Source organism: Camelus ferus, chromosome 6 (genome assembly GCF_009834535.1).
Source record: "Camelus ferus isolate YT-003-E chromosome 6, BCGSAC_Cfer_1.0, whole genome shotgun sequence".
In the NCBI taxonomy this organism is placed as follows: Eukaryota; Metazoa; Chordata; class Mammalia; order Artiodactyla; family Camelidae; genus Camelus; species Camelus ferus.
This window is the reverse complement of record NC_045701.1, coordinates 82,000,385-82,024,646: the sequence shown is the minus strand read 5'-3', so window position 1 is coordinate 82,024,646 and position 24,262 is coordinate 82,000,385. Positions and strand designations below refer to the sequence as shown.

Below are 24,262 nucleotides of genomic sequence, written 5' to 3'. Positions count from 1 at the left end.
CCTGTCAGGTTTAAACTGTGCTTGATATTCTGTTAAAGTCATTTGGAAATTGTGATCTCGTCTTGGGACCAAGGGTTTGGCTGTCCGGATTTACTAGGCTGTCTTAGTCTCCTTTTCACTCGGTGAAAAAGAGAAGTATCTCCTAGCTTGGCTGCCAGAATTATTTATCAGCGGAACCCACAAGCAGGAGGCCTCATGGTCGATGGGGAATTACGTAGAGCCAGGCGGTGGCTCATAAAGCCATCAGAGCCCTGTGCCCCCATCACGTTGGTGGACTTGCTACGAGGGGAAGTGGCCACTTACTTAGGGAATTAAAATGTAAAACGGAGCTCAGAATAGTGTGAGGAGCCCGTCACCCCAAATCAGCCGCCTCGGAGAAGCAGGACCACCTCCAGCAAAAAGGGAATTGTCCCAACCTGAGGTGGGGGGAGGGGAGATGTTTAATATTTTTTTTAAAGTACAGAGAAAACATGCCTAATCTGAGTGTTGAGGTGAGAGTGGGCTCCCACACCTCTCCTCCCCCTCAGAAAAGGAGAGATAGTCATCACTAGCTCCTGAGCCCCGAGGACACGCTGGCTCTTGGAGCGCAGGGGGCAGGTGTGAGGAGGTCACCGCGCTGCCAGCAGTCTGCAGGACTGCACTAATTTCCTTCCAAACCCTATCTTGAGAAACAGGCATCCTTTTCCTGTTAAAAGTGAAAATTTTTAAGCAAAGCTGTCTGGCAGAATGCTTAGTCATTCAGATGCTGTTTAGTGTGCAGGGTCCTTAAGGAGGGGAACCACTGCTTTTTTTATTCTGTAATTGTTTGAGAGGTACAGCTTCTAAGAACTGGGAGCTGAATAAACTATTGACAGATAATATTGAATCATTTCAGGACTGAGGGGAGATAAGTATGGAGATTTATTAGCAACGGGTAATTTCTGCACGCTCAGTTTCTTTCCAGAAAAACAAGGGGAGGGCAGGTACCTGCTGCTGCAGCCTTAGGCAGAGAGAGTGTGGGTGACAAGCAGAGAGGTGGGACTTGGGGCCACATGCTCCACGTTCTCCCATGGTCATGCCCGCGAGGCTTCCGAGTTAATTCTCCAGGGCTGGGAAGCAAAGAACACACATGAGGTGTGTCCACTGACATCTCTGGTTGAGGATTTTTTTCACACGTCATGTAACATAGTTGTCCCTTGTTCCTGGACTGTAATGCTCACCAAGTCTCCAGGCAGGCAGGTTTCATCTGAGACCTATTAATCTTCTAGGTGCTGTGAAGATACGAGGGGAGAGGGAAGGTGGCATTCTTCAGGCTGCAGTTTACTTAATGCCACCAGATCAGTCAGAAGAGTGGCTAGAATACAAATGTGTTTCGTGCATTCAGTGACCCTGCTCTTGAAGATGCAGGGCTATGGAATGTAACTAGGCCACGTCATGTATTGTGCCTTTTGCTTAACAAATGACTGATTAATGATGAACTTTGAATATTGAAATAGGGTCCACGTGTGATTGCAACATTCGAGGTCTACATGAATGTTGACCACAGGTGTAGCGTGCTTTGGAAAAAGGATTTTGGGAAAGGCTTCACCTGCAAAGGCAGTTTGAGCAGGCTGGTCCCAGGGTCCTACTTGTGGTAGGGTTTCTCTACTGGCTTTAGCAGCTGATAGGGGCAGAAATCCTCTGGAGGGGATCGGAGCTTGGAGTTAGAGCTTCCTGAGGTCTGGGGGTCTCTTCTGTCATCACCCCTCTCACCCATCCCACCCACAGGGTGGTCCAAAGGGAGACCCAGGTGGAAACCCTGGATCTAGGGATCAGGACAGTTCTTCACGTGGCACTTTGCTGATGTTTCAGGTGTCCGAGATGACATTTTCTCCTGGGCATTAGGTGAGAGGAAATTCAGAGCTTCTCAGCTCCAGGGCATCTTCTGCCCCCCGGACCATTCGGGCAATCAGGTCACAGAACCTAGGTCAGATTTTAGGGCACGCTCTCACCTGCCTGAGTCAGCTGTCGGTTCAGTTCAGTTGGTTTTGCAGTGGCTTTTCAGAGCCACTGCGTCCTGTGACTGAGGGGCTTGGTGGGGCGCAGCAGCTGCTCGTCCTTCAGGGTTATGACAGGGATAAGTGCTTCTTGAATTCATGTGAGAAATAAGAGATACCCAGCGGCCAGACTCATTCCCTGGCTTACCTGACAAATCTGATTATTCAGAAGCTTATTTCTCCAGAGTCTTGGATTTCAAATTAGAAATATGTCTTATATTCCTCCCTCTAATTCCTTCCTCAAGCCTCAATTTGTCCATTTCACTTAGGGGAATAATCCTCTTAACCCCCATGCACGCTGTGGGAATACATTTGCTTTGGTGAGAAAGAAAAGCGTTGCTTTAAAAATTTATTGGGTAGAACCAGCATTTCTAGTTGTTTACCTACATCAATCCAAATCTATTTTGGCCCTGACCGTTTCAGTCCTATGAAACAGTAAGATACAGGTTGTTTTGATATTTTTGTAATCAGATTTATACACTCGGATTCATAATGATGTTTATCCCTTTTTTTCCCTCCAAATTCTAATCCAGTGGAAGAATTTGATACATTGTGCTATTGCCAGGAATAGTAGACATTAAGTATTAAATAATTTTACCATTATCGTTAAGTCACCTGCTATTATTAATAAATACTGAATGCTCTGACCTCCATCCCTAGTTCAGAACGCGATGGGTCTCTTCCCCTGTGAGACACGTGTGAAACGGGACTGTAGGAAGGGCACGGTTATTTCCGATAAACCTCAGTTACCCTCCATGTTGAAGTGGGTTAGTTATGTTAGAGCCGGGGAAAGTCCACAGGGAAGTGCGGTGTTGATCCAGCTGCGTGCCACCATCATCCTCGTCCAGGTTGTTGGAAGTGAGGACAGCCACGCTGAGAAGCCCCTTGAGACAGGGAAGGTTCTGGCCTCTGAGCCATTAGGGAAGGAGAACAGGGCACACAGCCATGCTTCCCCAAAAGGGGGCCACTCTCTTCCGAATTTCATACAGTGATATGTCCGTTGACAGCACTCATTCGTCCATCATTTATTCATTCATTCCGCAAGCGTTTAGCAAGTACCCTTCATGGGCCTGGCCTTGTTAGCCCCTGAAAACACCTAAATGGAGGGCATGGTTCCTTGTTCCAAAACCACCCAGTCTCGTAGGAGAGACAGTTACATCAGCTTTAACGTAAAACAGTGTGGTTTGTACGGCGATAACCGTACCCAGGGGTGATAGAGGGCACTAAGGACCCAAGGCCTAACTCTACACGAGAGTGGTAGGGAGAAGGAACGGAAGGCTCACAGGTGCCTTCCTGGAGAAGGTGGTGTCAGAGCTGGGTTTAGAGGCTAGATTTGGAGTTAGAGTAGTGTTTGAGTCCTGGTTTTGCCACCTGCTGGCTGTCCGACTTTGGGGAAATCACGTAACCTCATTACATGTCAATTTTGTCGTCTTAACAATGCAGATAACGTTGTGACCTGCCTCAAAGAATTATTTAAAGATTAAATGAAATAATGCACGTCAAATGCAAATCAGATGCCCGAAGCAGGCCCTGCTCACTAGAACTGATAACCCCATCATCAAACTGATAACTGGCACCATCATCATCCTTTGCCAGACCTTCTTCACAGTGAAACATTATTATGTGAAGAATTAATTAATTTAGTTGTATGTAGCTGTCACAAAGAGAAGGGACTTTGACATTAGTTCTGATTAGTTCATTTCTGAACAAAACAAACAAAGCAGTTAATCCAAAAAGCAAAATTAGCCTCTCCAAATGTCACAAGTCCTTGTAGCAAAGGAGCCAGAGAACCTGGTAGAAAATTTGTAGAATTTTTCTAGAGCAGTAGTTTATTATTGTTATTTTTTAATGAATGAATAAATATTTTAAACATTTCTCAGTTTTGATGTTTAACATGTCAATAGATATAACCCATGTAAACAGGATCTCTTGAGGGGTCTCAGTAACTTTGCAGAGTCTAAAGAGATTCTGAGACCAAGAGGATTCTGAGAACCACTGTTCTTAAGAACCAGATCTTCCCAGAACTCTTTCCCCAGATCACTGGGCTACAGGGAAGCAGGATTGCTCAAGCTGGCTGGCCTGTGCTGAGGATGCCTCCGGGCTTTTCTTGACCAAATGTCAGTGAGTACCACCTGCTTCCCATCTCCAGATCAGTAGGCCTCAGTCTTGGCTGCACATTGGAATCACCTGGGCGATTCACAAATCGGTGCTTGGCCTCGCCCCTGGAGTCGGTGATTCTGTGGGTCTGGGGTATAGCTATGGCATCATGATTTGTTCAGTCCCTAAGTGATTTCAGCGTGAAGCCAAGGCTGAGAACCACTGTCGAAGGTAGTCTGTGGGAAGGTAACAGCTTGGTAATGTCAGGACGTAGCAACAACAACCTTGTTTATTTTACCGATAGTTGCTGTTAAAAATCTCAGGGAAACTACATCAAATCTTTGTTATCAAACTTAAAATATTAATTTTCCATAAAAAGTTTAAAAACAAAACAAGACCAAAAAACCAACAGCATTTTAATCATTTTAGATTTTTTTTTTAGTAGTCCGACACACTTTGTCTAAGGAAGGTCAGTTCTTCAGTGAACTTCACTGAACTTCCTGCATCATCATGGTACCAATCAGTGTCTGTGAACTGGGCCTCCAGTTCCTCTTTCTTGTGGGGCAGCAGTCACTCTGGAGGACTCACCGGTCCCTCCCCAGAGGCGCCCTCCTCTTACTCGTCCTCATGGGCCCTGTCTGTGAGTGGATTATCCACAGAAGCCAGATTCTCAGTCTGGGTCCCATCCGCCTCCTGCATTTCACCTCCACCAATCCTCCACAGAAGGAGCTGAGTGTATTTTGAGGAATCCATGTTTCCTTTGACTGTTCGAACAGTCAAAACACAGTATGGATGGCCCTATGGTCTATCGCTGCAAATAATCTTAAAAATGAATAAACTGTGGTGCATTTCAAAGCCCCAGCAGAAATTGTTTTTATGCTCACAATCCTGTCTTATCCAGAGTATAACTCTTTTTTTATATTATCACCATTTTAAACACTGACAGAGTTGGAGTGTTTATCTCCATATTACACTTTATGATGAATTACAAATTAAGAACATTGCCAGTGAAAATGGATAACAGTTTTAAACTTGAAATAACTGAGATTTCTGCTCTCTGTGCTGAGACCGTTCCTCCGAGACCGAATGTTGGAAAGAGGTGGCCTCTTTCAGGAGGTGGCCTCTGACTCCCAGGACCTCTAGAAGGTCAGCGTGGAGAGGAACGTGTCACCTGACTCATTTGACTTCTGGGTAGAAGTTCTTTGGCCAGACCCCTTTGACCAGTGAGTGTGCTCAGTCCGCTGCATCCCTCAGCCTCCCAGGACAGCGAGTTTTACGGAAGAGTGAGGCAGGTGCAGCCTCTGGGCCCCAGGTCTCTTTGCTCTAACCTATCCTCCATTAGCCTCCGATTAGTCTTGATGATGGAGATCTGCCTATACAGAGGGCAAAAGTGTGCCTTTTCTACAGGTTTTAAGTCATGTCCTAGAATATGGTTCCAAATCCCTTGCAGGCCAGGGACTGAAACGGGCAGTTGCTGGGTTTATCTTGAGAATGGCCTCCATCTGCTCCGAATACTAGCCTGGGAAGCAAGTGTGACTCCTCTCCTCACCCCCAGGAAGTTTCTAGGTTTAGGCCCAGACAGGGGTCCTTTATGGCTTCCCTTTGCAGTACTTCACTCGTGCCACGTTTCGGGGGTGCTCACAGCTGTGCACTAGCTGAACCCCGCTGCCCCTGATGCTCAGGCTGTACCCGACTGAGCTCCTGGAGGGAGCACTTGGCATAGCTCTGTTGTGACTGAAAGATCAGCTAAAGCGAAGGGTAGAAACTAAGGGTCCAGGCCATCGTGCTTGTGTGGCCAATATGGGCAATGAAACTCAGAAGCCTCGTGGGGAAGGTGTGTGTGTCCGTCTCAAATGCGTGTCTGTGTGGGGCCGGGGCGGCTGGGTGTGCGGGTGGTTGGCTGGTTGGGTCTGTCCTTTCACTTCTGATGCCATCTCCCCGCCACCCTCTCGCAGGCTCTGTCCACGCCACATCAGTAGCAGCCTCCAGAGTGGAGCAGGCGCTGTCGGAAGTGGCCTCGTCTCTGCAGAGCAGCACCCCCAAGCAGGGCCCGCTACACCCCTGGATGACACTGGCACAGATCTGGCTCCACGCAGGTACTGCTCTGCCCCTCACCCTTCCCACCGCTGGGCCGGGGGGTACCTTTGCAGTGTGGGGTCCAGCAGGGGCCAGTGATCTCCGCCCCAGACTTCCTTTGCGGGGGGACAGCAGAGCCTGGCATCCCAGATCTGCTACTTCCCAGCTGTGCAGACTTGAGTTGACAGCTTCACCTCTCAGCCTCAGTTTCCTCACCCATCTCCTGGGGTTGATGAGCACAGAGCCTGGGACATCCTAGCGGTGAAGCCTTAGAGACCCCGGGAGAGGGGACAGGTGTACTGGTGACACAGATGTCTTTATGTAAGCCCGGGAAGGGGCCGTGTTTGGTATGTCCCTGCTCCCCTCTCTGAAGGCGCTCCTGGTAATCCACAGAGAGGGAGGCAGGGAGCCGCAGCTGCTGAACTGGAAACTGGCCCAGAAAGCAGGTATGACTGCCCCTCCTCCAGTTTCACATGGCTGCTCCTGCAGAGCCAGAAATCCCCCAGATAAATCCGGCACGCAGGCATTTTAGCCACGAGCATCCCGCTAGGCGGAGCAGATGCTGGCTGTGGATGTGCTTACGTATTTATAGTTCCATACGAAAGATAACTTCTGTTTCTCCAGTTTTATCATTTGACCTGCAAGGCCTTCCCCGGCTTGACTCTCAGGGTGCCCGGTAAAAGCCCAGATTTGGCCAGGCAAGTGTTTGTCATCCACCATCGTCCATCTGTTTACTCCTTTTTTTGCCAAGGCTAATTGCATGACGTTCAGCCTCGTTCGGAACCGCCGGCAGGCCTTTGTGTAAGGAAACACGGTTGGATGTACCTGGCCCTGGCGTGTCACAGAGCCAAGCTCCGCCAGCCTCGTCTGTGTTGGCATCTTTAATTGAGCCATAACAACCACCGTAAATTAACAAATTATATTCTTCTAAGCAGAAGTACAAAAGAGGGATGATTCATGAATGTGCTGATCATTCCTCCTGTGCAGACGCTTGCCAGTGTTCGGCCTCTCCCTGGGTCCTAGACGGGCCGACTGCAAGGGCACAAGCAGCAGGAGTGCCTGCCCCTGTGGCTCCTGCAGAGAAGCCAGGCTCCCCATCTAGGACCTGGCGCCTGCCCTGTTCAGTCGCCTTCGTGGGCAGAGATGGCAGAGTACAGAAAGAGGAGAATGCCCTAGTGCCTGGGCCCCATGAGACTGGCCGAACCCGCGAGGCTAGCACAGGGGCAGAGTTGCCCTGCAGACGGGGATGAAGTCGAGTTTTTGAAGTACCAATGTCTAAAAGCACCAGAAGGGCTGAAGGTGATCCTTCCAGGTGGAAGGAGCTCCCTTGACCTCACAGGCATTGCTTCTCTTGCTTGTGTCTTGGGAAAGTTCATGACCTGAGTGAGGGTCACTCAGCTCTAGGACAGCTTTACCCACAGGCTTGGTGCCCTCACTCAGTTATCCACTTTGTTCCTCTTGGCGTGACCTGCTGTAACTCTTGGAGGAAACTTTGTAGCTGTTTATAGGAACATTGATGAGCTTGGGGGCTAAGATTCCATTTGGAGCGATCCTTGAATTTTCAGTGCTCGGGTTAATAGCCATTCCTCGCTGTGGCAGCCTGCAGGGCAGAACACAGCTCTCACCTACTGGCTGATGGGTGTGGCTTTTAACATCCTCCAAGTTGGTGGAATTGAATCCTGGAAAGCGGATGTCATACCTACCTTGTAAACGCTGGGCAGAATATGCATCGTGCTTGTATAATATGAATGAGTGCAGTAAATTAGTATCTTTATAGACTTTGTGTCACATTGGCTCCTTCAAAGCCCTGACTTTGTCTGATTAGAATTGTATCATATATTCACGTGGTCTTTGAAGAGGTAAATTCAGAAGGAATTCCTAAAACAAGCTTCCACTGAACTATAAGGCTTTACCATATGCGGTTTGAGCTCTGCTGCTCTGGGAGGCAAAACAGCAGTGACCCATATTCTTTGACAACTTATGGAAACCAGGTAACATCTGCGTCCATCGTCAGCTCCAGCCATGCTGCCAGATTCTGTACATGCTGCAAGCTTTAGAAGAAACTGTTGAAATCAAGGCCTGGCACCCAAGGCTGTGGTGTTTCTGTGGCGTCCGGGGGTCTCCTCTCGTTGTTTTTCCTGGTGAGCTGAGCGAAGTGGGAGCTCATGATGGGAGCCCGTGGCAGGTCACGTCACTCTGAGATGACCTCAGGTTTCCAGCCTATTTTGTGCACAGGTCCCTGGGCTATTTGTGTGTCCATTTGAGTAGCAAAGAGATCGTGACTAGGACACCTGAGCCTCCAGCTGCTCTGGGAGGGAACAGCCACAGGCCCAGCGGGAAGCACAGACTCAGCAAGGCCAGGGATGCTTGGCCCTTCCTGTGTGGTGGGACCGCCCCCTGGGCACCCCCTTCCCTCTGTGCCTTCTCCTCCTTCCTGGACACGTCTGATGCCAGTGCCTCAGGCTCGGCCCAGGACACCTGAGAGCCGACCCCCATGAGTTGTGCGGGTTTTGTTGCTTGGTTTGCTTGGACCTATGTGACAATTTTATTTAAGTCATATTTGAATAAAGACACAGAAGCCGTGGAGTGAAAGGCTTCCTCTTATCCCTGACCATCAGTCACCCCCTCCTCCCCTCAGCAACCACCGTTAGCGTGTGCACCTTCCAGAGACGTTACGCTCGCTGGAGATCATTGCCTGTCAGCACATCTGAGGGTAAATCCACTGAATGAATTTACTGTAACTTAACCAGTTCTCCACTGACTAGTTTAGGTTATTTCCAGTATGTTGCTGTTACAGACGATGCATCCATGTGTATCATTCTGCAGAGTGTTCTGTATCTGAAAGGTAAACTCCTCAAAGTGGAATTGGTGGATCAAAAGGCGTGCCCTCTTAATTCTGATAAATTTTGTCACATTGCCTTCGACGGAATCGTGCCAGTTCGCATTCCAGCCGACAAGGTGGGAATGCCCGTTTTCTCACGTCCTTTATAACACAGAGAGTTATCGAACTTGTAGATCTTTGCCAGGCTGACAGGTGGAAGTGATATTTCCCTTATCTCCTCCTGGCTTCTGCCCATTTCTCTTCTTTGATACTGAGCCTCTCTTTTTGATTTGTAAGCATTTATTACGTATCAGAGAAATTTGCCTTGTATCATACGTGTTATATTCGCCCCCATTTTAACTTTGTGTTTTAGGGTTTTGTTGTTGTTGCCAATTTTTTTTTTTTTACATTTATCAATCTTTATAGCATCTGGGCATCACATGATATTCAGAAAGGAGCTACCCATTTTTATGGTCTCTTTTCCTAAAACTTCCAACTATCTCCCAATGCCATCCAGGCATACATCATCTTATAAAGAAGGTCAAAAGGATTATTTTCCTTCACTTTGCAGAAGGGAAACCCAGGCCAAATAGAAGTCAGTGCCTCTGCGGTCTCCCTGGGACAGGAGTTAGAGCGTTTGTTGTTTATTGTATCTCGAGACATACCTTCCTAGGAATCATGCAGTTGCTTTAGAATGCACACCTTATGGTTGGCCATCGGAAGTCCCTACAATCACAGTCATTCAACCTTGAACCAGAGCCTTTCCCCAGCTAGGTAGCCTCTTGGTGCCCATCCTTCACTTTCCACTCGAGGATGGCAGCTAAAAATGACTTTGTGGTAGGTGGATAATTTTTGCTTGTTACTTGCTAATAATTACAGCTTTCACTTTGGCACCTCTCACAGTCGAAACCAATGGCTATTCTTAGATGTGCAAGATCAGATTTTCTGATTTCTGCTGGGAATGTAAAGCCGTGATACACTCACAGATTCCTTCAGGGCTTGGCCTGTCCCGTGTGTCCTTCCCGCCGCCCAGCCCCTCCCAGCCACTGCGAGGCCGCGTCACTGGCCGGGTCAAGGGATAATCCTGTGGCATGGCCCCCGTGACGAGACAAAGACAGCTCCCAGACAGGTGGTGAGAGGGTCACTGCACAGGGAGTGCCTGCAGGAGGGAATGCTCGGTCCCCAGGGGGTCAGGCCTGCCCTGACACAGTGCCAGTCTCCATGGATGAGACCTGCCAGCCCTGCCAGCCCTGCCCCTTCTCCTGCCCAGGGCGTCTTGATCCATGGTCCACGGCTGGCAGGTAGTTAGCGTTTACCAAGCACCGTGGATGTATCAGACATTACTCCAAGGACATAATGTGTCTTAACTTGTTTAGTCCTTGTCATAGCCATGTCAAGGCCATATAAGGTATAAATACCCTTACTAACCCCATTTTACAGATGAAGAATCTTCAGACACCACTCTCAAGTCACCTGCCTAAGGTTACACGGCTAATAAGTGGAGAAACCAGAATTCAAAACCAACCAGTGTGGCTCCAGAATCCAGCCCCTACCCAGGGAGGGCACTCAGCCATTGAGCACGGTCGGTATCTGTGAGCATCAGTCTCTGGGCCACCGTCGGGGTGAGGTTCTGGAGCACACGGTCAGAACACAGACCCAGGCTCTGCTGTCATGAAGTTTACAGACGTGGAACATACCAGTTGCAGAAGCACTCAGTCCCCTGTGCTGAGTGCCCTGGAGGGCCAGTGTGGGCTCTGTGAGAACTGGGAGCAGAGGTCTTCCCCACCTGGGGCCAGCGGGTGTGCAGGCAGGCCTGCAGGCCGTGAGCTCTGAGCTTAGACAGGTGGCAGAGCCATAGGGGTGAAGCCTGAGAGGAAGAGTAGGGGGGCCGAGGTGAGGCTGGATGAGCCAGCGCACTGTGGCCAGGTCAAGATCTCTACAGAAAAGCTATTGAAAGACATCAGCAGGAGGGTGAAAGGATCAGAGCGAGGTTTTTAAAAGATCCCGCCCGCTGACTGTGGGGCACGGCCCCGAAGGCAGCACAGTGGAAAGGGAAGGTCAGGTGCATTGATCCATGTGACCAAAGGGGCAGCTGGTCTGAGGCAGCATCAGGGGGTGGAGATAGGGGAACCCATGAGATGCATTTTCGAGGTAGAACTGCTAGGACCTGTTGATGGATTAGATGTGGGATGAAGGAGAAGGGAGAACCCTGTGTTGGGGGCTGAGGTCAGTGGTGATTAGTGATTCCATTATCTGTGATGGGCACATTATCTGTGGAGGGAGCTGATAGGTAAGGGTCAGGGAGCAAGAGAATCCAGAGCCCTGTTTGAACTTGGGAGTGTCAGGTACCTGAGGACATGCCAGTGAAGGTGTCAGGCCGGTGGCCAGATACTCAAGCCTATACTTGAGATTTGGGCTAGGAACATAAGTTTGGAGGTGGGGATTTACAGCTGAGGGGTGTGAAGAGAAGGCCTAGGAAGAGAACGTTTATGGCAAAGGGAAAGGGCCAGGACCCAGACCTGAGCCCCCCGACATTAAAAGTTTGGGAGGAGAGGAAAAGCCAAAGAAATAGAAAGGGAGTTGTCAGCGAGGAAGGAGGAAACCGGGAGGGGTGTCCCAGCAGCCAAAGGGGTTTACAGAGGAGCCTGTGCGGTACAATCAAGGACGTGGGTCCTGGACAAAGACTAGCTGAAGTCCTGATCCCTCCGCCGTCTGGCAGTGGGACCTACTTCCTCTGAGTCCTGCGTGCTCTCCTCTGCAGAATGAGGACAGCTGTGACAATTGCACAAGATAATGGGTGGAGAGGGCTCAGCAGGTGGTGAACACTTAATACCCATTAAAATAACAGTTTTTTTTATCAGCATGGTATTTATTTGTTTATTGATATTTCTTGTCCCTTTATTTTTTTATGGAGGTACTGGGGACTGAACCTAGGACCTTGTGCATGCAAAACATGTGCTCTACCACTGAGCTATTACCTTCCCCCCATTTATTTATTTATATTTTGTAAAGGTTATACTCCATTTATAGTTATTTTAAAGCACTTGCTGATCCCCCATGTTGTAGAAGATATCCTTGTAGCTTATTTTATACCTAATAGCTTGTACTTCTTAGCCCCCTACCCCTACGCTGCCCCTACCCCTTCCCTATCCCCACGGTAAAATCATGATTTTTAAGATAGATGCGGTAGGCAGGAAGTGATGCTGAGAGGTTGAATAAGGTGGAGACAAAAGCATTTGTTGGATTTGACGTCTGGGGGTTATTGCTGACATGAGAAGACAGGTTTAGGGGAGCGGTGGCGACGGAGCCACGCTGGTGTGGGCTGCAGGCGGGGGCAAGTCGGGACATGGAGACAGAGGGTGCACAGTCCTTGCAAGAAGAACCCCTGTGGAGCAGCGTGGGGGTATGAGAGGTGCTCGGGAGGATTATGAAGTCAAGAGGGGATTTAAGTGGCTGACGTAGCAGCATGCTGTCTGCTCACGGGGACCTTCATCATCCAGGAGAGAAGGGGGTGTGGAGACATGAATCCCTCGAGATGGCAAGAGAGCGGTGGGGCCCACGGCACAGGCAGCGGTGTCAGCCCTCAGGTGCAGCAGGAGGAGGGCGGGGAGGATGGGCACAGAGGACGGCGACGAGCCTGTGGGTTTGGTGGCGAGAAGAGCCACCAGGTCTGCTTTGCTGGCTTCTGCTCTGTCTCTGAATGATGAGTCAAGGTCAGCCAAAGGGGTAGGAGGCTTTGGGGAAGGGGCTAAGAGCCAGGAAAACAGCTGGGTGGAGGGATGAAGTATATTGCAAACATAGTAGAAGGACAAAGAGCTGGTCCTGCCGTCCCCCTGAGCCCCCTGGGAAGGGGTCACTCTGCTGACACAGCCATTCACAAACTCAGAAATCAGTGTCGGCTGTGCAGCCAGGACCCTGACGGAGGCCTTTGGCCAGGCCCTCAGTGAGGACAGGACCTGGGCTGCATTCGTCTTGGGGACTCCAGGCTCCCGCTTGGGGTCTGGCCCAGAAGAGCTCAGGGTAGGACTGACGCCTGGAAACAAAATCACTGCCTCCTTCACATCCCGATTCCCAAGAAAAGAAGGAATGAAGACAGTGCCGGTGAGAGCTGATAAGGACTGAGGCCTCCCCAGGCCTTGGTGACTTGGCCAGGGGACCAGAAACTCATCAGTTCCCACGACCCTGCCCTCTTTGGCCCACGTGCTGATTTCCACACAGAAGAGCCAGTTCACGGAGGTGAAGTCGGGAAGGTGAGCTGGGGAGCACAGCTGCTCCTGGCAGACACCCGCATGCCGCCAGCTCTCCTCTGCCCTCCGCGGTCGGGGCTACCCCAGGACTGGCTTGCTAAGGTTGTCTCCCAAGCACAAGTCTCCTCTCTTTAGGGAAGCAGGGTTTGGGGTAAAGGAAATGGTTCTGAGGGGTCAGTTGAGCCTGCCAGCCCAGCCCCCTGCCTGCCTGCGTGCTGGCTGGCCTGCCCTATAAGACTGAGGAGAAGCTGATGGCCCCCGAGACTTGCCTTCACACCTCCCTGCCAGCCCCCGGCGGAGTGGAGGATCTGACGGCACCCACACTAGGTACAGCGCTCAGGCTGCCTCTCACATACACGGCTCCGTTGTACGAGTTTCACAGGTGTCCCCTCTGGCTAGCCAAAGGCCCCTTGGTGAGAAGAAAGAGCTTCCTCTCCTTCAAGGGCCAGACGCAGCCCTGCACCAGGCGACCACCAGATCAGTGGGGTCCAAGTTGGTCAGCCCCGCTCCGCCCAAGCCTTTGCACACTGCACACCCTGCCTGGCCCTGAGTTCCCAGCCTCGCGGCTGATGTGGAGTAGCTGCTGACAAGTGTGAGAAGAGTGGATGAACACAGGAGGAATCCGGGCCTGCGCGGCATGGTGGGTGCATCCAGCAGCCAGGCTCCCCCGGTTGGGAGGAAGAGAGAGTCCCCAGGCCTTGGCAGCGTAGCTCAGCCCTTTTCACGTCACATCTTTACTCTGGTTCAGCCAATGATTTCTGGTGGCAGAGTTGGGGGCACAGAGCAGTGCCAAGGTGGAGCAGACTTGATCCTGGCGCTCCCAGAGCACAGCGTCTGCAGGAAAGTCGCAGCACACGGTCAGCGTAGCATGAGGCAGACCGGTGTGAGGCACCCAGGGCGCCCAGGGCAGGTGGAGGGATGGTGCACCCAACGTGCCTGGGCAAGTCATGAGCGGGGGAGGTTTGGTGGAGCCTAGACTGAGGGGTGATGGGTCTTCAACAGATGGCGGTCCAGGGAAGGCACTTGGGGCAGAAGGATCAGCACAGCAGAGGTGTGGAGGTAAGACTGTGCATTGAACATGGAGGGAGACGGAAGGGTTGCAGGTCCCTGATTTTGAACACTGAGCAAAACCATTTGGGTTACATTCACCGGCAGTTGGAAACCGCTGAGGGTTGGCAGTCAGGGGTTGGGGAGGAGGGATTTCCAGCATTTTTCAAAGTAACCTGGTAACAAGGACAAACCAAAGCATTACAAAGAGGTCAGCCAGAGCTTAGTCTGAGCTTCAGAATGACGTAGAAGGTGTCCATGACCTTTGGTTCGAGGCTGTCAGCTGCCAATGACCAGGAAGGAATCTCTGTCCCTGTGACCTCTTCAGAGAGTGACTTTCAGAGCCCGTCCTGCAGCGGGGGCTCTGATGTTGCGCTGAAGTGTATTCTTGTTGGGTGCCAATTGGCTCTAAGTTCCCAGAGCTGGTGTCCTTCTGCATTGCTGTTCCTTCGGTGAAAGCCCTTACATCTCTTAATAAGGTCAAAAGGCCCTTTGTTTATTTTTTTTAACTTGAATTTAGCCCTTGGTGAAAGTTTGGTCAGGGAAGCGGCACTCGCTGCGGCTTCTCTGGCCTTTGACTCTCCATCGGCCTGTGCCGCAGAGACGTTGCCCTCCTCTGGCCCCGTTCAGCGTCCACTCATCTGCGCACTTTCCCTGAGCACCTACTAAGTGCTCGATTCTGCGCTAAGGGGTTCAGAGGTGACTGGCTGGGAGTTGCTCATAGTTTTAGTGGGAAAAGACAATGCTGACTGTATTTTGGAGGCTTTAGGGATGTGTAAATAATATTACCCTCTTTACCTCCTGAGTTCTGAACCAATTTAAGAAATAGACAGGGGACTGAGGTGGAGATCACACTCCCAGCTTGGTGACCAGAGAATGTGGCATGACTTCTGGCCCCAGCTCGGCTCCCTGATGCGTCACAGCTGAGTTGAATTCACCCATCCCAAATTCCTGGCCTCCCCGTGGCAGCAGCAGAGCCCAACGTCACGCCTGCAGAAGGAAGCCGAGAATGTAGCCATCTAAGGGACAAAACTTTGGACAGAGAGCGCTCCGGAATCATGGCAGGCCAACGCAAAACTTCTCCCAGATGCATCAGTCAGATGGGACCTGGGGGAGGGCTGGGGAGAGGTCAGGTGTGGGACCGCAGCAGATGGACCCCCGATAGGAAGAAGCAGCAGACTGGAGGGTCCCCTAGCAATGGTGATACACGTGAGGGATGACAGAGGCTGTACAAGGTGCTACAGGAACACAAAGGAGGGAGCTGCTGGCCCTGTGGGGTCAGGGATGGACACTTGTGAACTCTCTTCAGGGAGACGTTGTTTGAGCTGTGGACTCCCAGGAAGGAAGACTTCCCAAGCAGACAAGCTCATAGTAGATACCTGCATGGCCTTGTTGTATTTGAAGTGACCAGCTGTGTGTCCAGGCAGGAAGGGCCCTCTGGGATTTCAGGGATGCTGGAAGCCCCAGTAATCCTTTCCTCTTCCTCCCCAACTCCTTCCCAAGTGACATGACAGATGTCAGAAATCCCACCACTAAAGTTTCATTCCTGGAGCCTCACGCTGTGCCCCATTAAGATGCTCTGCTGTTTCTGAGAGGATGAGGCTGGGCTAAGCATTATCCTCACCCTTGTCAACTCCCTCTGGACTCCAGGCTTCCACCCTCTTGGTCGATCCTTGCCACTGGCCCTAGGAGAGATGTGGGCCGGCCTCAGGCCCCCATCTGGCAGGTGAACAGGCCCAAGGAAGTTGATGGCCTTGCCAAGGCCACATACAAGGCCCAGGTGCAGGGACCACGTTCCTGACACTGGTTTACGGATGGGGTGCCCTAGAGCCCTGGGGTCCCCTGTGGTGCCTCAGAGGCCAGAAGAGGGGACTGAACCAAGAGGAAGGCAAGCTGCCCAGTCTTAAGATCTCTTTTGAGAAGAGAGGCTCCATTGGGAAAAATGGTTTGAAATCTCCGCATTCGATGGTGCCCTGTGTCTTTCTGTTTGAGCTTAAAATGGAGGGACTGGGGAGCACCCAGGACGTGCGTCCATCTGCCTCTGTGCCACAGAAGCACAGGCCTCACCCATGACACGGGCTCCCTCCTACAGCCTGGACAGCGCTGGAAAGAAGTTCTCGGAGGCCTGGATTCCTTCTCCCGCCCTCACGATCATGACTCAGCTCAGCCCCGTGTTCCATTGCCTCATCATGACATTGGGGCAGAAGCACCAGGCCCATGACTGAAGACATGGAACCAAGAAGACACGTGGTCTCATGCTTGTTTTCACGGGGACCCACACAGAACAGGACCTCATGTGCATTGTCATGTTGGTGTTTAAGGCTCCCCCCACCACATATACCTTGACTTGTTATAAAAAAATCTGAAAATGTTCAATCCTGCTCTCTCAAGTTGGCCTTTTTCCATAATGATCTAGATGGGGGAGGCCTGGTGTGTCCCACAGGCAGCCCTGGGGATCTTGGAAAAAAGTGCATAAACTCACCCCCGAAAGGGGACTCCAGTCAGGAGCCGGCGTACAGTGAGAGGAATGTTACGTCCGGCTCCCCAGCCACCGCAGCTCTGGGAACCTGAAACCCCCGCGGGCACACACCGGAGAGTCGTATTAACTAGAAGACGTGAGGTGGCCCTGCGGTGTTCCGAGGCGGGTGTTTATCTCCCAGGAGGGCAGGTTTTGCCTGGGCCCAAACGGAAGGGCAGATGCGTGTCGCCTTTGTTCCTGTGGAGTCCCCGTGTGTTGTGGGAGCTGAATCTCGGAGGAAGGGAGCAGGCGCGGTGCCAGCCCTGACCCCTTAGGGCTCAGTTGTATGTGAAGGCCGAGTTCCCACATCTGAGGGGCTGGCCTCTCCCCCGCATCCCTGGGCCAGCCTGCCATCTCTGCTCCCTGTTGAGAGATTGACCAGGGAAGCGAGGGTACTCGAGGGGAGGAGCCGTCGAGGCTGGTGTAGGTCAAAAAGACAGCAGGTCAGCACTGACCACAACTGTGGACACACACCTGAAGCAGGAGGTGAGGAGTCAGAAGGAGGACCCGCAAAGAACTTGCTGTCCACGGGCGTAGCCAGGACCCCTCGCAAAACGTGTCTAGGGACACAGCCATCGGAGAGGTGCTGAGGCTGGGCCCCCCTTTCAGCTGGGGGAGCCGGGTGGGGTCAGCGGTGGCTTCAGGAGGTGGTGGCAATTGAGCTGAGCCTTGAAGGGAGCCGAGGGTGACACCATCACAGGCAGAGGCAAGAGGATCAACAAAAGTGAGTGTGATGAGAGCAGGGGCTTACGTGGCAGAGCCCAGGGGTGTGGGGAGCAGTCAGAACATGGGTCAGTAAGGGTGATGGGGATGGCCACCAGGGCTCTGAGTGCCAGACAGAGGCATCTGGATGTTCTCTGCAGAGGCGGAAGCACGGGCTCCATGCCAGGCTCTGCCTCTAACTTGCCCTGGGAGTTCCAACAAACTGCTCAGCCTGTCCATGCCTCAGTTTCCTCATCTGAACAATGGGGGTGAAACACTAGTACCTCCTGGACCACTGTGTAGATAGGAGACATGAGAGCAGTTCCCGGCACAAAGCCTGTGTTTAACGATTGTCAGCTTGTCAGCTGCTGTCATCATTACTGATACCATTCATTCATTCACTCATCCAGCACCCCTTTCCTGAGCTCTGGTTGTGCCATACACTCTGCCCATCACCGGGGACCCAGCAGTAAACAGCGCTGCCCTCGTGAAGCCTGTGGCTTATATTCTGGAGGGGCCCCCAGACAGTGAGACAGACAAGGTCAACCTGGTATTGGGAGGGAAGAAAATGGGGAAAGGAGTTGGGTCGTGCTGGGTCAGGCGGAGTGGGGGAGCAGCAGCTTTAAGTAGGATGGTCAGGGAGGCCACTCGAGGGAAGACTGAAGGGGTGAGGGGTGCACAGGAGCGGAGGCCCCAAGGAAGCAGCACTTTTTCGGCAGGGGGGACCCGACCCAAGGAGGTTGGTCTGGCAGTGACTGCACAGGACAGTCGGGCCAGAGGTGAGGCCGGAGACGGGGGCGGGAGGAGGGCTTGCCTCCAGGAGACAACTCGTGAGGTGCGTGAGGAAAATAGTAAATATTCTTTCATTGTGTTCTTCTACTGTTTCTATTCTTGTGTGCATTGTATTATACGCAGTATATGAATATATATGTAACTTGGCGATATGGGCACAAACAGCTTTGACTGCCAGGGGAGGAGGCCAGTGGTCCAGGCAGGAACGGATGAGGAAGGGGCTGTCCTGGAAGTGGGAGATGGGGTCAGCGGGCCGGGAGCACAGCGGCCACCTGAGCAGGGCTCTGGGTGGTGGTCTTGATAGATGGTGCTGAGGAGGAGGCCAGGAGTCTGGCATCCTTGAAGATGCAGGCCCCGCCATTGGAGAGATGGTGGTGCCGAGACCACAGGACCCTCAGGACAAGGGGGCACCTGGGAGACAGATGGGGCCACTGGACGTGCACGATCGGCTACTTCAGGGAGGCCGGGGCTGCGGAGCAATTAGGGACTGTCCACGTAGATGTGAGCGACCTGAGGCCCGAGGTTGAAGGAGAGCTCATTTTCCTGCTTTTTGAAAGTGACAGCTTGGTTTTTCAAAGGCTTCATCAGTGTTTCACGGTTAGCAGTCTCCAGGCTGCGGTAGGTTTCCCTGGTCGGGCCGAGGGCGTGGTCAGATGAAGCAGCCATTTTATTTCGCGCCCCGGATGTGTAAGCCACCGCCTGCCGCCCTTGTCACCTGCCTGGCATCAGAACAGGCCTGAGGGCAGAGCTGTTCCTTGTGGGGGGGCCACGCCCTCGGGTTTGTTGTCCTCGGCCTCACCCAGCGCTTTCTCTGTGGTTGTCAGAGCTGAGGGCAGGTGTCCTAGGTGGACCCTGAGAGTGGGTGTCCTCCGAGGTGGGGCAGGGCCCAGGCAGGCCTCACTTCCCTCTCGGTGGTGACAAGTGTCCCCTCCAAGGCCCCACAGACTTGACTTGAGTCCCTGTGTAGCAGTGGGCAGGCAGGAAGGACTGTCAGCCCATGGCTGTTTCCACTCGGGGTCGGGGACTGCCTGGCTCTGGGCCCTGCGTATTCCAGGTGGGCCCCTGCTAGACTCCCGTGGGGCATGGGGGGTGTAAATGTCCCAGCCAGAGTAGCAGCCGTTTGCAGGGCCTCTGAAGGGCAATGGACCAGGAAAGCATCTGCCTGTGCTCTCCTCCTCACAGCCGAAGTCTACATTGGCATTGGGAAGCCCGCAGAAGCCACAGCCTGTACCCAAGAAGCTGCCAACCTCTTCCCGATGTCCCACAACGTCCTGTACATGCGGGGTCAGGTAGCCGAGCTCCGAGGGAACATCGAGGAAGCCCGGCGGTGGTACGAAGAGGCCTTATCCATCAGCCCCACACACGTGAAGAGCATGCAGCGACTGGTGAGTCTGAGGGCTGGCCGGGCCTCCGCTCCTGACTGGAGACCCCCTTGAACACAGCAGGTAACTCATGACCCTCAAACCCTGTGCTGGTGCTGAAGGCCAGATACACTTGGCCTGCCAGGTTGTCAACAGTACACGAAGCCAGTGGGCACCATTTCATCATGGTTGATGCACACAGAGCTCCTAGGAATCGGCTGTGCACAACCTCATTCACCCTCCCTGGTTGTCCTGTTCGGTGCGAGGGGAGCGTTTGAGTCAGTGGTCTCCTGGCCAGCCATTCAAGCCACCCTGTGGCTCTGGGTTTAATAATCTTGGTCTCCATGCCACTCTGAGGGTGTCCACAGTCCAGGGAGACTTCAGCATAAAAATCAGAGCACTTTACTTACTGGGGGGCTCTCTCACCCTGAGGAAGCCGAGACTCCAGCCTGTCTTGAGGCCGCTGGCTAGTGGGGGGCATCCTGTCAGAGGAGGGAGGGGCAGCCCCACTGTACCGAGAGGACCCAGGTAAGTCACCCTGGCTCCACACTGTGAATGGGTGTGGAGAAATGCACGCGTCCCTCCTCTGGGAGTGCAGACCACAAGCCGGGGGCTGCCCCAGTGCTCCCCTCCCTCCCTGGCCTGGGAGTCGGCCACCCAGCCACCTTGGGGTCAGTGGGGTAGGGTGGGTTAGACAGACCACTCTGGAGGGTTCTCATCTGATAGAAACACATGTGGGGTGCGGCTGCTGCACGGAGCCACAGTCTTTCGTCTTCTTCCTGCGACTCTGAATTTTTGTTTCATTGTTAGCGGTATAAGACGTCTCTGATTTCATGAACACGAGAAAGGAGAGCCTTGTAACCAAACCGAGGTGCCCCTCGGGTGGGCAGCCCTGGGTAGCCCAGCATCCTTAATCAGTGGGGTGTGACATGGAGGAGCAGGCACTGGCAAGGCATCCAGGGACAAGGTTCTGGCCCCAGCCATGTCCCTCGCTTGCTTTTGAACTTTGGGGAGAGCCCATAAGCTCTCGGCACTCAGTTTCCTCTCTGTAAAATGAAAACATTCAACTCCATAGGGTGTGAGTTTCTGTCCAGTGCTAAAAGGATACCACTTTGTACCTAATAGGTAAAATGTTCTCCAAAGGATCCCAAAGGTTTCGTTCTCTCGCCGTTGCTCATGGTAACATCACAAAATTTAGATGGAGCTGAGCAGTAACTACCGGTTTTCAGCAGAAGATGACCCAGGCTCTCAGCATTAGACACCATGGGTGATGTAGGCTTCTGAATCAGATCTGGGTTCAAACTCAGCCCCGTCCCTGCTCCTGGGACACCTTAGGCTTGTCGCTTAACCTCTAATATCCTTGGTGTTTCTGAGTGTTGTTCTGTTACTTACCCAGTTCATTGTGAGAACTAAATGAAATGATTTACATAACGAGCCTAGCAGAGTACCTGGCACCTAGTAGGTGCTCATCGAATGGAAAACTGAAGACAATCAGTTTTAAAAATAAATCAGACCTTATAATAATTACAGCTAATTTTTTTCAACTTCCCTTTATGAGCATTTTGTTGCTCCCTAGAGGTTTATAAATAATTTTACATATTATCAAAACATTGTTTGATTAAAAATATTACATGGCTTTTAATTTTTGTCTCACTGTTGTAAGACGACTTTGTGAAGAGCTTTTGAGATCTCTGTGCTTTTGCTAAAGCATCACAGAAGAGGTAGAATCAACACCGTGTACCCAGCCTTTTTAATAAAAAGAGGCAGCATGTCTCTACCCCTGGGGCCTATGAATTATTCAGAGACGTATTTCTTGTTCATCCCCAAGGGGAACACATGAGACAAAAGATCAAATAGGAAAATCGCACCGGGAAAGTTTTCTGTTTCACCCTTGGAGCTTGTCAAGACACCTGAGCTCCCTGACAAATGCCAGACACTTTCCTTTCTGAAAAGAGCGGCAGTGGGCCCAGCCCAGGAGAGCTGGTGAGCGAGGGCCAGGTGATGGAGAGGCGTTGACTGTTGGATCCAGGGCAACGACTGAGCCTTCTCTGGCCTGGAGGCATTGGCTGCCTTGCAGCTCTCACCAGTGAAAAACTGTAATGATAATAAACTCTTCATACTTCTTGATGCATCCTGATACACTCAGAAACCATCCAGACTGGAGGCAGGTTGAGACGAACAGGCCTACAATTTTGAGGAGCTTACATTCTTGTGATCCGAAACTGCCCAGTGACTGTGATCGTAGCTGCTCCTAAAGTAGGGCTTGGTGGGTTCCTTTTTGGTGATCTTGCAAGTGATGCATGCTGGCCTTTGTCCTCCCAACCCAGCCACAGCTGATGGGAGCCCTGCTGCAGCCAAGGGGCTCCCACGGGTGCTGCTGGACCCTCCAGTGCCTGTGGAGAGGCCGCCCCTGGAACCCAGGCCCTCTGGCCCTGAAACATCACAGCCCTCTCTTTCCTGCTTCCCTCCCCAGCTGCAGGAAAGCTCTGTTTCTGTGGCTTTGGGTGAAGGAAAAGAGGAAGGTGGCCTCTGCATACAAAATGGCAGCTAAGGAGGAGGCTCCAGGCCAAACTGGCCTCAGTTTCCTCGGCTGCACAAATGGGCAAACAACATTAGTCCCACACACAAATTAAGCACGAAAACTGAAATCTGTTATTGAGTCACAGAAGGTCCTGCCTCTACCCTCATGGAAACCAGACTGACTTGCAAGCCCCAAAGTGAAAGGAAGGATCAGCAGGGAGACCAGTGTCCTTTTACCAGGTCAAGTCCCAGGGGAGAGTAGGGGGCTCTAGACTTCTGTGGCAGAGGAGCCGGAACAGACATGAGTATTGACAACTCGCCTGACTCAGGGAAGGGGTGGGCAAGCGACGGGGTCAGGGAGGCCTGCCTGGCCCGGCCAGGGTGAGGGTCAGAGGTCAAGGCTAGAAGGAACATGAGCAGCAGAGGCCACCACACCAAAGGACCAGCCAAGGAGCTTCCAAGGGAAGGAATTGACCGCAGGCAGATTACGGGTCATGGAAAAAACTCAAGAGAACAGAAAGTGTGGTCTGTGTCGGCCCTGAGCTCAGAGAGGAAGGAGAGGAGCTAAGGGACAGTCAGAGGGAGCCACGTGGTCTGTCACAGGTGGAGACAGGGGCTGGTGGGGACCACGGAGCACTGTTCCCAGTCAGGAGGACTGTTATTTGCTATCTCCCAGGGCAGGTTAGCGGCAGCCTGTGCCCCACCCAGCTCGTAGGAGAGGTGTGACTTAAGAGACATGTGAACACATCAATATTGTTAAAAAGCAATAAGGCCTTGGAGCCAGATGATATTAATTAAAGTATTAAATGTATTAAAGTTAATACAAGGTCAGACTTGACAACAGAAATGTAATTAAAACCCAGTGAAAATTGACAGTTTCCTCGTAGTTTCAGCCTTCATATGTGTACTTAAATTCACATAGAGGGAGAAGAAAAAAGAAAAATAATGTCTTTAATATGAATGATGAATTAGCTCAAGACAAGCGAGGCAGTGAGCTGAGTGTGGGCAGATACTAAGGGAGCGGCGAGCAGAAAGGATGAGGAATTACAGAGTCATGTTGACAAGGGGAGGAATTTACAGAGTGATCAGACTTTTTCCAGAAAATCTAAAGGCGTATTTTCATATCGTTTTTGCATAAGTATATAAATTTACATATATTTACATGCTGTGTTAAAAAGCTTTCCATTCCCCAATGAATTAATGAAACATAGAGCCACTGTTTCCACACCAGTAACCCTGGCACTGGAGTAGGCGGCAACGGAGGGAAGAGGGCTCACAGCGAACTGAGGGCAGAGGCAGGGCCTCGGGGTGATGCCGCCCAGGCCGAGGATGGGCACAGGCTCAGGGTTAGCCAAGGACAAGATGACCAGGACGGGGACAGGCTCTGCAAACAGGGACATCTGCTTGCCCCCTGATATCATCAGCCGGGGCTTTCGAGGGCCATGTGTGAGCTTGGGGGGTAGGAAAGGAACAAGAGCCTTCGAGAGAGAGATGATTGTGGAAGGAACCCAGAAAGGCTGTGTCGGGGGAGCTAATGTTGACAAGACGAGAAGGGGAAGATATTGCTGAGAAATACACTTATCCAGGAGCATATTACCAACTCCCTTGACAGGTCGAAAAAGGTGTGAAACAGAAGCAGATGATGGGGGTCGCTCAGGGCGTGCCAGGGTTGGGGGGTAAAGGGGTAGCGTGTGGGAGAGAGGGGCAGACGTGCCCAGGCAGCTTTGAGGAGGATGTGAGCTGGGAGGGGCTGGGCCCAGAGGCGCACGGGAAGGGGCCAGGGGGTCCTGTGAGCCAGGGAAGGAGGAGGACTGATGCGTCCCCCTACCCAGGGACGGGCCTTCAGCTAAGGCGAGACAAGGATCTCTCAGAGCTGATGCCCAGAGGGGAGGAAATAGAGAGTGAAAGCACCAGGGGCCATGCCCTTTAATGTCCAAGGTCCCATGACAAGGCTAGACTCCTGGACAGGGACAGAGGCCATTCCTCCTGGAAAAGAGGGTAGCTAGGAGCCCGGGGAGGTGGTGAGTTCACCCGCTCCTCCAGAGGAACTAGTGAGACCACTGGTG

The 24,262-nt window shown here is 52.1% G+C and overlaps 1 protein-coding gene across 6 annotated transcripts in view; it reads left to right on the top strand.

Annotated features, from left to right (window-relative positions):
* Positions 1-24,262, top strand: part of TTC7B (tetratricopeptide repeat domain 7B) — a 225,400-nt gene that overhangs the window by 175,242 nt on the left and 25,896 nt on the right. For all 6 annotated transcript variants that reach the window (XM_032482502.1, XM_032482503.1, XM_032482505.1 and 3 more), the window contains 2 exons: positions 6,068-6,208; positions 19,498-19,700. In XM_032482502.1, the coding sequence (XP_032338393.1) occupies positions 6,068-6,208; positions 19,498-19,700 (344 nt within the window). The remainder of the gene's footprint in view (positions 1-6,067; positions 6,209-19,497; positions 19,701-24,262) is intronic.